At 41.7% G+C, this 17,319-nt stretch overlaps 1 protein-coding gene across 3 annotated transcripts; it reads left to right on the forward strand.

Annotated features, from left to right (window-relative positions):
* Positions 1-39: 39 nt before the first annotated feature.
* LOC123768240 (uncharacterized) lies at positions 40-16,044 on the forward strand. 3 transcript variants are annotated; one of them, XM_069306906.1, is made up of 6 exons: positions 40-1,417; positions 6,231-7,020; positions 7,267-7,977; positions 8,267-8,401; positions 10,471-10,653; positions 11,336-16,044. In XM_069306906.1, exons 2-6 carry the CDS (start codon positions 7,018-7,020, stop codon positions 11,846-11,848), a joined length of 1,545 nt encoding a protein of 514 aa, XP_069163007.1. In that variant the 5' UTR covers positions 40-1,417; positions 6,231-7,017; the 3' UTR covers positions 11,849-16,044. The 3 variants fall into 3 exon arrangements, with proteins under 3 accessions (XP_069163007.1, XP_069163006.1, XP_069163008.1); XM_069306905.1 differs by lacking the exon at positions 40-1,417 and adding an exon at positions 1,539-1,653; XM_069306907.1 differs by lacking the exon at positions 40-1,417 and adding an exon at positions 1,539-1,653 and having other exon boundaries at positions 10,474-10,653.
* Positions 16,045-17,319: the final 1,275 nt, after the last annotated feature.

Below are 17,319 nucleotides of genomic sequence, written 5' to 3' on the forward strand. Positions count from 1 at the left end.
GGGAGGAAGGGGGGGGGGCCCTTGGCCCCATGAAGCTATAGTGCCGAGTTTGCTCCATTCTAATGAGTCACATCAACCAAAGGAATTCTCTTGAGTCTACTGGGGACTAGAGCCAGAACCTGCCTTTACCCCACGGAGGTGTAGGGGGCGAGTGACAATTTGCCACCCGACAAGGAAAGCATCCAGAAAGCTTGTGAAATATTAGACAACTGCAAGATTTACAAAACGAAGTATCGAAACTGCCAAACAACTTTGCAGACAATACAAACAATTGGTTCACTCAAAACTAGCTCAAATCCTATAAAGTTAGTACCGAAAGTTACCCACAGCCTCTGTCACTGATGTGGCAATGTCAACTGCCTGTAATGCTCTGGATCCATCATTTGCAGTGAGCCCCTCTGATTTCAGCTAAGTACCAACCATTCTTTTGAAACATATCCTGTGGGGGGCCATTTGCTTGTGTTTTGCTCTTATTATTTTGGTATTTGCTTCACATGTCTGTTCACCACCCACTTCACTAACTTTCTGGATGCTTTCTCGGTGGGGTGAAGGATTGTCACTCACTCATTACATCTCTTGAGAAGACCAGGTTCTGGCTCTGGCCCTCAGTAAGCCAAACAGAACTCCTGTGACTGACATGATCCATTGACTGAGGACCAATCTCATCAAGATAGCTTCAGGAAGCTACCAGGGCTTTTAGCAAGAAGTGGTTTTATATTCAACATTGGGTTTACATCTGGGGAAGTAAAATGAGGAATTATTGTGAGTCAAACAACATGATAATAAATAAGGGGATAAATATTTGTAATACATCATTGGTTTGATTTCAGCAGCTGTCAGCTTTCAGGAAGTTATGGATAAGATTTGTTATGGTAAGGGGAATATTGGTCTTGGCTATGGGTAAAATAAAGTACTGTACAGTACTGGTATATCCCTTTTTTGAATGATGACTGTATTCTTTCAGAACCTCATGAATCCTTAATTGTGTTTCTGGATTCCTGACAAGGTATTTTGGCTAATGGCATGGTCAAACAGGTTAGGCCAACAACTGATCTTTCCCAGGATGCAACCCACAAAAGTTGCTTACTAACAGTTACATATTCACTGCTCGGTGAATAGAGTCATCGTTTGTAAGGTAGTGCACCCAAATGTCCCATCCTCTAAGGAAAACTTACCCGAGATCATTTATTAACAACTAACTGCATTTTCCAGCTTCTGAGTCTCGGTGCTGACAGATGCTGCTTTGGATCAGTCTTCAAACACACTCGGCACTTTTTACTGGAAAACAGTACTTAAGAAAAACAATAGGGTGGCCTTTATTTGCCATTCAGTCATGCTCTACGACAAAGTGGAGTCATTGCAATGGATGGTTGAAAGGCTGGATGTGAGCTGAGGCTTGGCCTTCAAACACATACAGGTGAGTACCTATACGCGAGTCCTTGGTGACGGCTTGGTATCTGAAAGATAACAATTCAATACAACACAAGGTTATAGTGATGTTGCCTACAATTGGTCAAATACCTTGAAGAGACATAACCTGAGATAAGATAATAGAAGGGGGGTGGACAGGGAAGTCTCTGCTCACTTAATACTTGCAGTTCCTGACTTGTGAAGCCTTGCGGCGCCATCGCTATTTTTCACCACTTTATTTGGGTTAGTTTTATTTCACTTGCTGCTATGTTTGCATTGATAGCATTGGTGACAGCCATTAGATGTCATGTTGTATGTCATATTTCTCTCCTCCCTCATACTCATTCTCATTCTCTCTCTCTCTCCCACATTAGAGTAATATGACATGTAATGTATCGCTCCTCTTAAAAATGTGGCACAAGTGTTCAAGTGACTATTAAACTGTTTAACAAAAATAATTTATTTAACTTGGGAAAGCTGTTTAAATGAGGACATATAAGGTACAGCTCACCTACTCACCTGGTTGAACTCACCACTCGCCTATCTTCACTTTGAAGATAGGACAGTGTTCAGAGCATGCATATAACAGTGGTCAGAGCATAGGTAGGTTGGAGGTCAAGCTGTGGGCAAGTCAGTAGTATGGATTGAACAGTGGTTATGGGGCATAGGGAGAGCAGTGTAAGAACCTAAGTATAACTGGTTGGGGCATAGATAGAACAGTTGTCAGTACATGAATTGGACAGTGGTCAGGGCATGGGTAGGATTGTTCAGGGCATTGGTAGGATAGTGGCAAAAGCTTTTTCAATATATGAACAAAAATATTTGTCAAGTTTTTTACAAATATTTAAAGTGATTATTCAAATAATCACTGAAAACTCGACGCTGCAAGCATAGGCTAATAGTGTTACTCTTAAATTGTTAAGTAATTACAAACATACGCAGATAAATACGCATGATATCGTGCTTGATATGCATTGGAATGTCACAAACATTATGATAAATTATCTCTTATCAGCATATTGGGTCCTGGGGAAGTGTGAGTGCATGGAGGACACACATGGCAACATCCCAAGCATGGAGGACACACACACAGCAACATCCTAAGCATGGAGGACACACACAGCAACATCCTAAGCATGGAGGACACACACATGGCAACATCCTAAGCATGGAGGACACACACACAGCAACATCCTAAGCACGGAGGACACACATTGATTCATCCTAAGCATGGAGGACACACACACAGCAACATCCTAAGCACGGAGGACACACATTGATTCATCCTAAGCATGGAGGACACACACACAGCAACATCCTAAGCATGGAGGACACACACATGGCAACATCCTAAGCATGGAGGACACACACACAGCAACATTCTAAGCATGGAGGACACACATTGATTCATCCTAAGCATGGAGGACACACACATGGCAACATCCTAAGCATGGAGGACACACATGGCAACATCCCAAGCATGGAGGACACACACATGGCAACATCCCAAGCATGGAGGACACACACATGGCAACATCCTAAGCATGGAGGACACACACATGGCAACATCCCAAGCATGGAGGACACACATGGCAACATCCCAAGCATGGAGGACACACACATGGCAACATCCCAAGCATGGAGGACACACACATGGCAACATCCCAAGCATGGAGGACACACACATGGCAACATCCTAAGCATGGAGGACACACACATGGCAACATCCCAAGCATGGAGGACACACACATGGCAACATCCCAAGCATGGAGGACACACACATGGCAACATCCTAAGCATGGAGGACACACACACATGGCAACATCCTAAGCATGGAGGAACACACATAGCAACATCATAAGCACGGAGGACACACATTGATTCATCCTAAGCATGGAGGACACACATGGCAACATCCTAAGCATGGAGGACACATACATGGCAACATTCTAAGCATGAAGAACACACACACATGGCAACATCCTAACCACTGAGGAGACACACATTGTAATAACCCCATCTGCTATTCCCTTTACTCACTCAACACCCCAGCTTAACACTGCTTGCAGATCACTGAACTACCAGCTAATATTAAATCTGAAATATTAAATGAGGGGAGAACAACAAATGAAGGGTTTATTAATTTTAAAATAAGGAATAATAACTTAATTGTACACTGCCACCACGTCCCTGACCTCTGAATGTGAATCTATTACTGATCTCCCAGGAAGGACAGAAATCAATAATCATGAACTCAAGGGCATAGGAATCTTGGCGATAAGGCTTGGGGATTAAAATGTAAATCTTTACTTATTGAGGATTCAAGGGTAACTCTAATATCCATGAAATGGAGGAGAACACAGGGGGATTTCTAGTACAGCTTTCCGAAATCGCTGAGTACAGTGAAATCAGTTTGTGAGGCGTGTATAAACCGTATTTCATTCATAAACAGGGCGTTTGGCGGGTGCATGGAATCACTTTTTGGGTCTTTGTTTGGAGGACAGGCTGCACGACTCACAACTGATTTCGTTCGAACACTTCCGGAACAAGTGCTTCACTGACGAATTTTGTTTGAACCATAACGCTGTAACTGCTTCACCCGCATACAACAAATACAAATAATCGCCAACAGAACCTAAACACCTAACCTAACCTAACCTATGCCTGTATATGCACAATATGCTAATATATTATAATATTTATTTATATTTGAGAAAATTACAGTTTTGAGTGAACATTGTGTAAAAATTTATGAATGCGTCTGTGGGGTCGACTGCTGGATGTAATAGACTTGAGTCTAGGACGGGTTGAGCGGTCGACCCCAAAAACGCATTCATAAATTTTTACATGCTGTTCATTCAAAACGGGAATGTTCTTAAATATAAATTAATATTATAATATATTAGCATATTGTGCATATATATGCATTGGTTAGGTTAGATGCTTAGGTTCTGTTGGCGATTATTTGTATTTGTGGTACGTGGATGAAACATTTATAGCATTGTGGTTCGAACAAAATTGGTCGGTGAAGCACTTGTTTCGGAAGTGTTCGAATGTCAGCAGTTGTGAGTCATGTGTAAACTGTTTTTCATTTATAAACAGGGGGGGGGGGGAGGTTGGCGGGTGCATGGAATCACTTTTGGGTCTTTGTTTGGAGGACGAGCTGCATTAATTCTGCTGTGGGGGAGACCTCGATATTTGGTTGGTTGGGTGAGTGAGTAAGTTATACAATGACTGTCAATGAGTTGTTATTCATTCAAAACAGACCTTTTCTCTAATATAAATTAATATTGCAGTATTTTATATTAGCATTCTGTGCATATTTAGGCACTGGTTAGGTTAGGTTAGGTATTTAGGTTCTGTTGGCGATTATTTGTATTTGTAGTATGTTGGTGAAGCATTTACAGTGTTGTGGTTCAAACAAAAGTCATCAGCGAAGCACTTGTTCAGGAAGTGTTCAAACGTCAGCAGTTGTGTGTCATGTGTAAACCGTTTTTCATTCATAAACCAACCCATCCTTGACTCATGTCCATTACATCCAGTGGTCAACCCCACAGACGCATTTATAAATTTTTACATGCTGTTCATTCAAAACAGGAATTTTCTTAAATTTAAATTAATATTATAATATATTAGCATATTGTGCATATATAGGCATAGGATAGGTTAGGTTGGGTGTTTAGGTTCTATTGGCGATAATTTGTATTTGTACTATGTGGGTGAAGCATTTACAGCGTTGTGGTTCGAACAAAATTCGCCAGTGAACCACTTGTCCCAGAAGTGTTCAAACGAAATCAGTTGTGAGTCGTGTGTAAACCGTTTTTCATTCATAAACAGGGGGTTTGGTTGGTACATGGAATCACTTTTGGGTCTTTGTTTGGAGGATGGGCTGCTCACAACTGATGACGTTCGAACACTTCCGGAACCAGTGCTTCGCTGACGACTTTTGTTCGAACCACAATGCTATAAATGCTCAGCCCGTCCTCCAAATAAAGACAAAGAAGTGATTCCGTGCACCCACCAAACCCCCTGTTTATGAATGAAAAAGGTTTACACACGACTCACAACTCCTGACGTTCGAACATTTGCGGAACAAGTGCTTCACTGATGAATTTTGTTCGAACAACAACACTGTAAACAGCCCGTCCTCCAAACAAAGATCCAAAAGTGATTCCATGCACCCGCCAAACCCCCTGTTTATGAATGAAAAGCGGTTTACACACGAGTCACAACTGGTGACATTCGAACATATCCGGAACAAGTGCTTCACTGACGAATTTTGTTCGAACCACAACGCTATAAATGCTTCACCCACGTACTACAAATACAAATAATCGCCAACAAAACCTAAACACCTAACCTAACCTATCCTATGCCTATATATACACAATATGCTAATATATTATAATATTAATTTATACTTGAGAAAATTCCCGTTTTGAATGAACAGCATGTTAAAATTTATGAAGGCGTCTGTGGGGTCGACCGCTGAATGTAATGGACTTGAGTTGAGGACGGGTTGCTGTAAATGCTTCACCCATGTATTACAAATACAAATAATCGCCAACAGAACCTAACCACCTAATCAATGCCTAAATATGCACAATTAATATGCTACATAATAATATTCATTTATATTTGAGAAAATTCCCTCTTTAAATGAACAGCATCCTGTATTAAAATTAATGAATGTGTCTTTGATATAAACAGCTTATCAAATGTTTCTATCTTAAACCTACACAATAGGTCATGCCGTTTAACAGTCATACGTACGTTTTACACCTCACAATCGATACAATTTCCTGGTTTGTATCCCTCAGGACCAGTCACTCCAGGTGCTCAGTCCTGGAGGGCAGCACCTCAGGACAGTCCTTCCAGACGTCTGTCCCGAGCCAACACTTCAGGGCAGTCCTTCTAGACGTTTGCCCTGAGCCAACATCTCAGGGTAGTCTTTCCAGACGTTTGTCCTGAGCCAACACCTCAGGGCAGTCCTTCCAGACGTTTGCTCTGAGCCAACACCTCAGGGCAGTCCTTCCAGACGTCTGCCCTGAACCAACACCTCAGGGCAGTCCTTCCAGACGTTTGCCCTGAGCCAACATCTCAGGGTAGTCTTTCCAGACGTTTGTCCTGAGCCAACACCTCAGGGCAGTCCTTCCAGACGTTTGCTCTGAGCCAACACCTCAGGGCAGTCCTTCCAGACGTCTGCCCTGAACCAACACCTCAGGGCAGTCCTTCCAGACGTTTGTCCTGAACCAACATCTCAGGGCAGTCCTTCTAGACGTCTGCCCTGAACCAACATCTCAGGGCAGTCCTTCTAGACGTCTGCCCTGAACCAACATCTCAGGGCAGTCCTTCTAGACGTCTGGTCTGCCCTGAACCAACATCTCAGGGCAGTCCTTCTAAACGTCTGCCCAGAACCAACATCTCAGGGCAGTCCTTCTAGACGTCTGCCCTGAACCAACATCTCAGGGCAGCCCTTCCAGACGTCTGCCCTGAACCAACATCTCAGGGCAGCCCTTCCAGACGTCTGCCCTGAACCAACTCCTCCACAGGAGCCATCCTTCTCATCAGCTGTAGCCACTAGCTACGTCAACTTATTGCCTGAAAATGGTAAGATATATATATTGTTTCTGTTACTGTCTGAGGAATACTACAGTTATTAATGTTGGTTTATGTTATTGCTTTAAAAGTTTGCAGGCTTGTGCGAGTCATGTTAGAAATTCAGAATTAGAATGAAAAAGAAACAGTTTTTAATTCTATTTGCATAGTCAAGTATACTCATTTGAGGCAAATTATCATATAGTAATCCAAATAATACTGAGACTGGGAAATATGTGACTTGTTGTTGACTTTCAGGGGGACTCGCGCACCTCTTCGCACAACCCTGGCGAGTGTGTAGTCTGCCTTAAGAGTTATGATGAGAAGCAGCGGCGGCCTCGCTCTCTGCCCTGTGGCCACCCTTTCTGCTCCTTCTGCGTCACTAACCTTATCAAGAATGGTAAGCTCAAGTGCCCTTCCTGCCGCACCACCCACAAGGCTACCCTCGCTACCCAGTTTCCAATAAATTATGGTATGGAGGAGATAATTAAATCCCTTAAACAAGTGCATGTTAGCCAGCCACTGACAACAGAATCTGCTCCATTAGAAGCCAGAGGCGTCAAGAACATTCAGTTTGTGTTAACCGAACAAGAGAACAATTTGCTCAAGATCGATGCTCTCTGTCAGGAAACGGAACATCAGCTTGAGATGTATGAGGCCCAGCTGCTTGAGTGGCAACGCGAGCACGAGACACTTATTGCCAAGCTAAGCTTAATGGCCAGTTCTCACCATAACGCCATAAAACTCTTGAAGCGCGAGTATGACTGCGTTTCGAATGCCAGGGCAAAGGGCAATGAGCAGAGGAAGGAGCGGGAGGCCGTGAAGCAGCACCTGGCCACAGCTGCCAGCACTCACGCCGCAGTCGATGTCATCGAGGTGGCCGATGCTTGCAGCAATGCGGCGAGCTACTGGTATAACAAGTGTCAATCATGGTTCCCAAATGTCCAGGTTGTTCACACTTCAAGGAAGGTGAGTTTTTTACGGCTCTCTCGTGCTTTGGCAGGTGTTCTATATACTGTACTTAAGCTATATGTCAGGTTATTATGTCTTACTCTGGTTAAGCCAGAATACATAACAATAGGATATTATGTAAAAAATTATGAATTGTTGAGAAAATCAAACAGCTCAGTATTTACCCTATTAACAACATTATAATTGTGACAGTAGATCCCATCTTAACACAAGGTTTGGTTGTAAATAACGAGAATAAAATGCTTTATTGCTTTATTGATTATTATTTAACTTGGAATATCGACAGGAGCGGAGGATGACGAAGAAGGTCCTGGCGATGGTCAACAAAGTGACGGAGGGTGCCGTACCGGACCCCGTCTATCTGGGCAATGCTTCCTCAACCATAATGAAAAAAGTTAATTGGATTACAAAGATTTTGTCTGTGAGTTAAAGTTCATTCAAGTTATCAACGCAGTAGTAGTTAACTATTACGTTTACAATAGTGTGATCTGTAACCTTTGTGTCAATAAATAACTCAATCTTTTTTTTGTAAAATGGTACTTAATTAAATTCCATTTAATTTGTATGCACTAATAAAGTTTAGCATTTTTTGTAAAGCCACTAATATGCACTGCATTTTAGAGGCAAATAGATGTTATGTATAATATATTTGCAGTTATCAAGACATTAATATATATATGTAGATACTCTTTCGGTAATAAATTTTATTTAATACTGTATGTTGAATTTTGCAAGAATATTTACTTGAACTTATCTGAGGGTCACAATCTCTACTGGCCTCAGCGAGGATAGAAAGCCTGCAGCTTGTCAAAGTTCCCCCCATTGTTTCTAAGGATTTTCTCCCGTGTAAATTTTGAATTGGAGTGTTGTCTTGGCATCTACGGCTTGGGCAGGTAGGCGGTAGATGGGTTTATTACCCTATGGGTGAAAAAGTTTAAAGGGGTGTTCCTTGTATGTGTTTTAAAGAAGTGGTCTGGATTAATACCTTCCAATTTGTTAAGTATTTCGTGGGTCTCAATATCAGCCCTGTCGTGTCTGGTAAGGTAGCCATGATATTTTCAACATTTCCAAAGCAGATATGTTCTTTTTTAGGTGAGGTCTTCATGCCTGGATACAGTTGTCCAGATGGGGGCACACCAGGCACTTGTACTGTAGTTATATATACCTACTTTCTTTTCCTTGAAGTCAAAGATTTTGCTTGACTATTCCTAGGGTTTAGGTGTTTATTTATTTGCTGCCCTCACTTGTGAAACATTTCAATGACTCCTTGGACCTTTTCTTTATTAATCTCTTGCAGCGTAATGTTGTTGATGTGATAGGATGTGTATTGTTATGCCCTACATGCGAGGTCTTGCATTTTTCAATACTGAAAAGCCTATGCCAGTCGTCCAATCATTTGTGTTCATGTAGAGTTCTTTGTAATGCCTAAATATTCTTTTTTCGCTTCCGACTTTGCCATAGATCTTAGTGTCATCTGCAAACTTGATGTGGTTTGTACTATTCTCATTTATGTCATTTATGTGTATGACAAAAAAAGGTTTGGCTACTCTCCACATTTTCTCAGTCATATTAATTTTTATTTAGGACATCAATTTGCTTTCTGTTTTGTCCATTATTTTACCCATTCTAGTATTTCACCTTTTATTCCGTGTTCTTGTAATTTCCTTGCCAGTCTTGATGTGGTAACTTATCAAAAGCTTTAGAGAAGTCCATGTATACTAGTGTACTGGAAGTTCCCTATCTGAATATCCAGTTACTGTTTCTGAAAATGTGTTAATTCTAGCAATGTTAGCCCCTACTGATTTGAAGTTGTTAAATTTATTGACTGTTTTGAGACTGTGGCTGGGGTTCTAACATCTTTAGTGAGCTGTATTGATTCGTATCATGATGTTGATCACGTCCCCAGGATGTTCGAGCTGGTGTTTGGACTTGAGTCAAAACTATTATCGCTTCATTCCCAGAATGTTAGAGATGATTTTTCCACAGGCATTTCATATTTCGTTTTCCTTCTTTTAATATAACTTCATATTAAGTTAGTATGTTAGATCTGATTATATTGGTTCGTGTTGCAGTTATATTATATGTTAGTGCAGTATAACGAGGTTACAATAGTTAGCTGCTCATCGTGCAATGGCAAGAAAGCTGGCACACAAATTTACTGCATCAAGCTCCAGCGAGAATGTTAAGTGATAATGCATGCCTGGATGCCAAGGTCTTGCAATGCTTTGAATTGGCAATGCATTTGTGTATGATTGTCATTTTGACTAGGCATGCGCAGGGTTATAAATCCATGGAATCGTCAACCTGTCGAAGCCGTAAATGCCTTCATTATCTAAGTTCAAAATCCAGTTGAAAAAATCCTCTGGAACAATGGGGGTGATTTTTGACAGGCCACCAGGGAGAAAGTGGTCCTCAGGTACATTCATGTAAATAACTTGGTAATTAATACAATCGCTGGATGTACTTAATGCAATCCCTGGACATGCTAAGCAGACAGACGAGCTGAAGCCTAGGAGTGGGGTGATGACGACGCTGCTGGACGCCGGGAGGGTGATGGGTGTACAGGAACACCAAGGGCGTGCCCGCTCCTCCAAGATGTCTCTACAAGGCGACCAACTGCACCTGCACGTCCTCAGAGAGCACCCAACCCCTGATGATACGTACACTTTCCAGGTGAGCTGCATGCGTACACAACCGTGATGCACAGTTGCACCTACACACGAGACGAGATGTATGCTTCTCAATCGAGGTGATTGCAATTTGATGTCCAAAGGGCTTGGATAAGTTTGGAAAGGGGGTGGGGGGAAGAAAGATGAAGAATTATAGTTCCGGAAAAGGGGTGAAATGCTACAGCTAAACACTGCTCGTCTTTCACGGTCAGGATCAGCCACGGGTAATTAGCTGGTTGCAGTTCCAGGATTGGTCACCTGCAATCCAGTGCACACCAGTCAATCACAGTTCTCACTCTACCAGTTGATTCTCAGCGCCGTGGCGCTCCTGACTGCAGCACAGGAGAGACTGGTAGCAGTTATGACAGCACAACTAAAGGATCTTATTTGCAACAGCAAATTTTCCATTTTCAGTAATTTTAATCATAAAGAATTGAATTTTAAACACAATAATTTGTTGAAGGAATAATATAATACTTGATATTTTTAAGAACTTTTTTGTGATTTATTTAAAAACAAAATGTGATACAACAAAAACAGTTGGATCTTCCGAGTAAATATGTGTAATATAATTGTATTTTTAATTTTGGATATATTATAACTTTTTTACAGTGTATATATATTATAATATTTTATTGTTGTACATATTACATTTATTCATTTACCCTATATATTTTCCCCTGCAGCATAGTTGTCTGATGAAATTGTTGGACTCTTCGCGTGCCCGAGTCTTCCTGGACCTGAACTGGGGCGGCACCACCGGCGGCCGGGTGTACATCGACATGACCCTTGACACTGGTCTGGCCAAACAGTTCCTGATGCTATGCACTGGTGAGCAAGGTCCCTCCTACGCCGGCACCAGACTCCTGGAGGTGGTGAACCGCGGCTGGCCGGGGGCCTATGTATGTGGAGGTGACTACGAGAGGAATACAGGGGATGGAGGCGCCCCGCTACTGCCAGATCTACACGAGAATCAGGACTATGAGATGTTGGCCAAGTCTGGCACTGTGGGAACACTCTTTCCTCCTGGGAGTGCCCAGTGCGCCCAGTTCTACGTCTGCATCAGAGATGAGGATTCCTCCTACGGTTTTGGCTTCGGCGAGGTGTCGAGTGGTCTGGAGGTGTTCAAGGCTGCTGCCAAGTGCCAGAAGATTACTGATGTGAAGGTTGTTAGCTGTGGGGTGGTGCTGCCTGTCTAGCCCAACCTCAAGCACTGGGGTGGTGCTGCCTGTCTACCCCTGCCTCAAGCACTGGGGTGGTGCTGCCTCACTACCCCTGCCTCAAGCACTGGGGTGGTGCTGCCTCACTACTCCCGCCTCAAGCACTGGTGTGGTACTGCCTCTCTACCCCCACCTCAAGCACTAGGGTGGTGCTGCCTCTCTAGCCGCACCTCAAGCACTAGGGTGGTGTAACTCCTCCTGTGTGGTAGACAAATGTTGACAAAAATATTGTTGCAAATCCACGATGCAGTAGTACTCGCCCCAGCCTCAAAAATAGGAATTCAATACCAAATTTCAATACATGGAAGTATTTTTAGTGTGAAATGCTGTAATCATATGCATAATTTGTTGTTTTAATAGTGTTACAGACTGATGTTTAATTTATTTTGAAATACATCACATCTCAACAAAGAGCAGTACAACCTAACCAGACATTATTTGATGATATCCTCAACAGTAGATAAAAAAAGTAATTGCAGTAAATAATACTAGCATGTTATAACCTTATCATAAGCTACGGGATCTGTAGACCAGTGTTTAAAGGGAATTCGGAAGTAATAGTAATACAACTGATGCCATCTGTCGGCAGAAAAGAACATTATGAACAGACCCCATAAGATGCAGCTTATGCAACCGTTGATATCAAATTACACTATTATGAAAAAGGACAAAAGTACAGCGCCTGGTGAGGATGGCGTCACCTACAACATACTCAATGCACTGTGTGAAGTGTCTGGGAATCCACTACTTCACCTGTTTAACAATTCATTTCTAAGTGGAGAGTTGCTTGCGCAATGGAAACACGCAATAATTGTTTCCATACCGAAGCCCAATGACCCTAGCATTAACAGACCTATCAGTCTCATGTAATGCACATGCAAGATGCTTGAAAGGATCATATTAAACAGACTGTTGCACAAAAATAAACAGGCTAGAAGATGGGGTCAATGAATTTGTTAAAGGACAGAGCACAGCAAATTGTATAGTTAGTTACTTGGCTAATGACACAGCTAAGTAGTCTGTATTTGTTGACATCAAAGGAGCCTTTGACAAAGCATGGGGGATTGCAATCCTGGATGAGCTTGCATGCATGGATGTCAAGGGGAGATGCGTAAAATGGATTGAAGACTACCTCACAGGGAGGAAAGCCAAGGTCTGCTTCAATGAAGCAGTCTCAGAAACAATGAATATGGAACTCGGGATTCCACAAGGAGGAGTCTTAAGCTCCACACTAATCAATATACTTATGAACACCATTGCACATATTGATTTTCAGGAAGGAACACAACAAGTGGGATATGCAGATGTTCTAATACAAGCCCCAACCTTGGGAAAAATTAAACAGTCCATTGAATTCCTTGGAAGGAAATGTATTGAGCTTGGTTTCACTCTCTCTACAAACAAGACAAAAGCATACTCTAATTACAAGCGGGGAGAAAATGAAGAACTACAAATTAATTGTGTAACACTTAAATGAGTTGACCACTATCGGTACCTTGGCATCATTGTCAGCTCTCACAAGGGAAAGAAAGAGGAGCTCAATCAACTCATAGGAACATGCAAAAGTCGACTCAGGGCACTTAAAGCTATGACCTGGAATGGATATGGAGCCTCTATTGTTGTGCTTAAAATGATGTACATAGCCTATGTACGCTCCGTCATAGACTATGCCGTACCAGTTTTATGCACCTACTCCCAAAGTGATATGAAAAGGCTTGAACGTATTCAAAATGAAGCCATGACAATCATTCTTGGAGTTCCAAGAACTGCCAAAATGTCTAATCTACGAGAAAAGTTGTCCCTTCCCAGTGTTGAAAGTAGAATTAAGGAACTGAATGCTAAGCTTGCAATTAGGATAGCCAGATACCATTACAATGATATTGTCAAGAAAAAACTGAGTTCTGTGATGCTTATAGGAGGAAACAGGAGAAGCAAAAAAGGGCATCACAGATTAGTCTGCTACCTCGAAGAATTTCACGTGCTTGAGTAAGCCCGTGAGCTCATGCCTATAGAGAGGTTACCTCCCTGGGTGGATGACTCATGCAGGATTATCATCAATGAGATGACAATGACAAAATCCAACATGATACCACAAGAAATGAGGCACATGTATCTTGAGGAAATTTATAAAGAAGCTGGAGATGAACTAGATTAAACCTACACTGATGGGTCATCTAACCCTGTCAATGGCAGGGCTGGTGCAATATACACTGTAATTAGTAATACTGTAATGCCTTTCAACGCAGAAATGAAGAAAATGCACGTATTGAGAACTATGCCTCTTCAACGCAAGCGGAGCTAACTGCCATTGTTATGGCATTAAGATTCCTTGAACGAAACACTAATGGTGCAGTGATCTGTACTGATTCAAAAACAGCACTACAAAGCCTAAGTAAAAGTCGGGCAGAAAATCTTGCGATAGTCGCTGAAATTACGAGAGCTGTAAGGGTACTAACAAACCAGGGAAGAGTCGTCGATCTGTGTTCTGTGGATCCCCTCCCATGTTGGAATATGTGGAAATGAACGAGCAGATATGCTGGCTGCTGAAGGTGTCCATATTGAATACTTCATACCCAAGACTTCTTTAGCATAAATCAGTGACTCTGTACGATGGTACAACATGGTTGCAGCTGGCAATCCCAATCATTATGGACAAAGAGGAGGTGGCCACGGGAGAGAAACAGTAATAGCAAGAGTCCGTCTTGGATACAAATTACAGTATCCATGGAGATTCGGAAAGAAAACAACAGTTGAGCAGCGGAGTTGCAGAATCTGTGATGAGATTGACAGACACCGTCTTTACCATTATCTACGTGAATGTGAACACCTGAGAGACATTAGAAATATGTGTAGAATAGTAAACCACACATTGTTTGAGTTAGGAAAACACTATTTGTCAAATATTGATACTGTTCTTAAAAGATTTCCCCATTTTGCACCCGCAAGATAATGTAAGATGTTAAGGGTTGACAGATGTTAATCTTCTTGTTTGAGAAGCTGTTCATTTGAGACAGTTAAGTCCCAGCTGTGTCTGGGTACAAGTGACAGGATGAACAACCCAGCGGGTTTTCTTCCTATTGGGGAGTGTTGTACATACTGTTTTAGCGGTGTGTCCCCTCACAGGATGAGTGGTGCTGCCCAATAAACTCACCCCTCGGGGGAAAATTAAAAAAATAAAAAATTACACTATTAATAAGTCACCCTTCAAAATACAGCTGACGCCATCTGTTGCGTCGACGTGGCACTCTCAATAGCCGAACAGCAGCCCATAAGGCGAGTTGTGCTGAAGTAAGAATTCCCGCGCTTGCATATCATTGGTAGAAATTCTCTGTTGATATTCACCACTACAGCCAATCATAGGAAGGTACCAGCTAAAGGCTCCACTCACTTAATAAATCATCTTTGTTCAGCACACCAGCTCTGCTTATGACATTCTGCTTCAACTTTAATCTACCTAAAAAGTGAAGTACAGTATTCATTATTTAAAACTGTTAATAAAGTGATAATTAAATATTGCAGGAAGTAACAGGTGTTATAGAAAAATGGCCTGGCTACCTAACTTGTGACATCATCAGTATACTTTGTGTTTATTATCTAGTGCGTTACTCTTGTAGTCTTTCCTTGGGAAGGCACTTAAACGCAGATTGACGGAGTAATCATGGGGTCCCTACTAGAAGTCCTCTTTGCTAACGTCTATACAAGAACACTAGAAGACACCATCTTCAAACTCACAGGGAAAACCTCGCATCTACTGCAGATACATCGATGATATATTCGTTTGTGTGAAAGACCTCCAGGAATCTACTTATCTGAAACTCAGTTGTTAACTTTACCCATGAGCTAGGCATCGATGGTGCACTCCCTTTTAGCCATTTTATGCAACAACTTTTATATCTCATACAGTACTTTTAATTGTCATATTAATATCGGTGTACTGAACGCTCCTGACGACGACAGTAAGAAGGCGGAACTTTTACAAATTCCTTCCTGTAATTGGCTGTTGCATGGAATGACAATGAATGTGCCATTTTCAATTAATGAAAATTAAGAGAAACTTAATTTTAATAAAAATTAATAAGAATTAAGAGAAATAAGAAATAAGAGAAACATTCATTGTAAGAAACTCTTTCAATGAATGAAATGCAAACTAAGAAATACATTCTTTTGCACAACAACCTCTTTGTTTTGTACCTGACAGAAATTTTCATCTAACTGAATATTGTAGTCTTATAAGAGGGCGGTGCATCACATCAGCGATGTTATTTGTGTGAGGCAACCCCCACTGATTTTTTTTTCTTTTTTCTCTTTGCAGGGATATTCCTGCACTGGCCCTAAGCCTCTGGGTGGCCCACTAAGTGTTGCTTGTTTCTGTTTTACTTGGGCGGAGTATGAGTATTTATGACTCGTATGGTCGCTTCAGTAAGAGTTTACCATATGTGTTTAACAACTTCTGCTCTGTTGAATCTAAGTTGAAATCTTAATGGGTTTGTAACTGTGCACTGTGTTAGATAATGTTCTGTCGGGCAGAACAGTGGTCTGTGTTCTGTGGTATGTCGGGCATTTCTCCACAATGCTGACATTTCCTCTCATCTTCCGGAACCTGTAAGCCTATTTCCCATGCACATGGGTATCCAAGCCTGATGCGATGTAAGTGTACTTCTGTTGCTCTACTGCTCCCTTTCACCAAACTAAGTGGTTCGTAGTTGGTTGAATTTTTGTACCAACCCGCAGATCCTGATGTTGCAATTGCTGTGTTGTGGTCACTGTACATCTTTTGCATTGCTCTGTTTCTAATTACTTTCCTAATCAGTGATAAACTCGGTGGTATGTAAATGTCTACATTTCTTCTCTTAGTTGAAAGTTTTGCAGCTTCGTCTGCAATGTCATTTCCAATTATTCCCACATGACTTGGCTTGTCGTTAGTGTTTGCATTAACGATATGACATTTGTGATCAGATGTTCTTCAGATCAGATCTGTTTATGTTGCAATGTTTCAATAGCAGTTCTCGAATCTGTATGTATGACAACATGCTGTCGGTGTTCAGCAAGAGCATGTTCCAAAGTCTTTTGAATGGCTAGCATCTCTGTTTGTAAAGTTGAACACCCATTTGAGTCTCCAACTATTTACAGAGTTTCCTGCTTTAACTGCATCTCTGGTTTCTTGTCCCTGCTGGTCTACTGATCCATCTGTGAAGTATGTGAAGCTGTCGGATGTCAAGTTTGCTTCTATATGCATCTGTGCAATATTACTTAGCAGATGAGGATTAGTCTGGTTCTTTTTTCCTTCAAGAGCCATAATCTTAAAGTCTGCTGGCAGCAATTCCCAAGGGGCTTGCATAACAAAGTCTGCATGTATTTCGTCGACACCCTTCTCAGTGATTGTGTTTGTTATATCGAAAGTATTGATAGTGTTTATCGCACAATGGGTCCACCTGTTGCTATTGGAGGCT

This window comes from Procambarus clarkii, chromosome 59 (genome assembly GCF_040958095.1).
Source record: "Procambarus clarkii isolate CNS0578487 chromosome 59, FALCON_Pclarkii_2.0, whole genome shotgun sequence".
In the NCBI taxonomy this organism is placed as follows: Eukaryota; Metazoa; Arthropoda; class Malacostraca; order Decapoda; family Cambaridae; genus Procambarus; species Procambarus clarkii.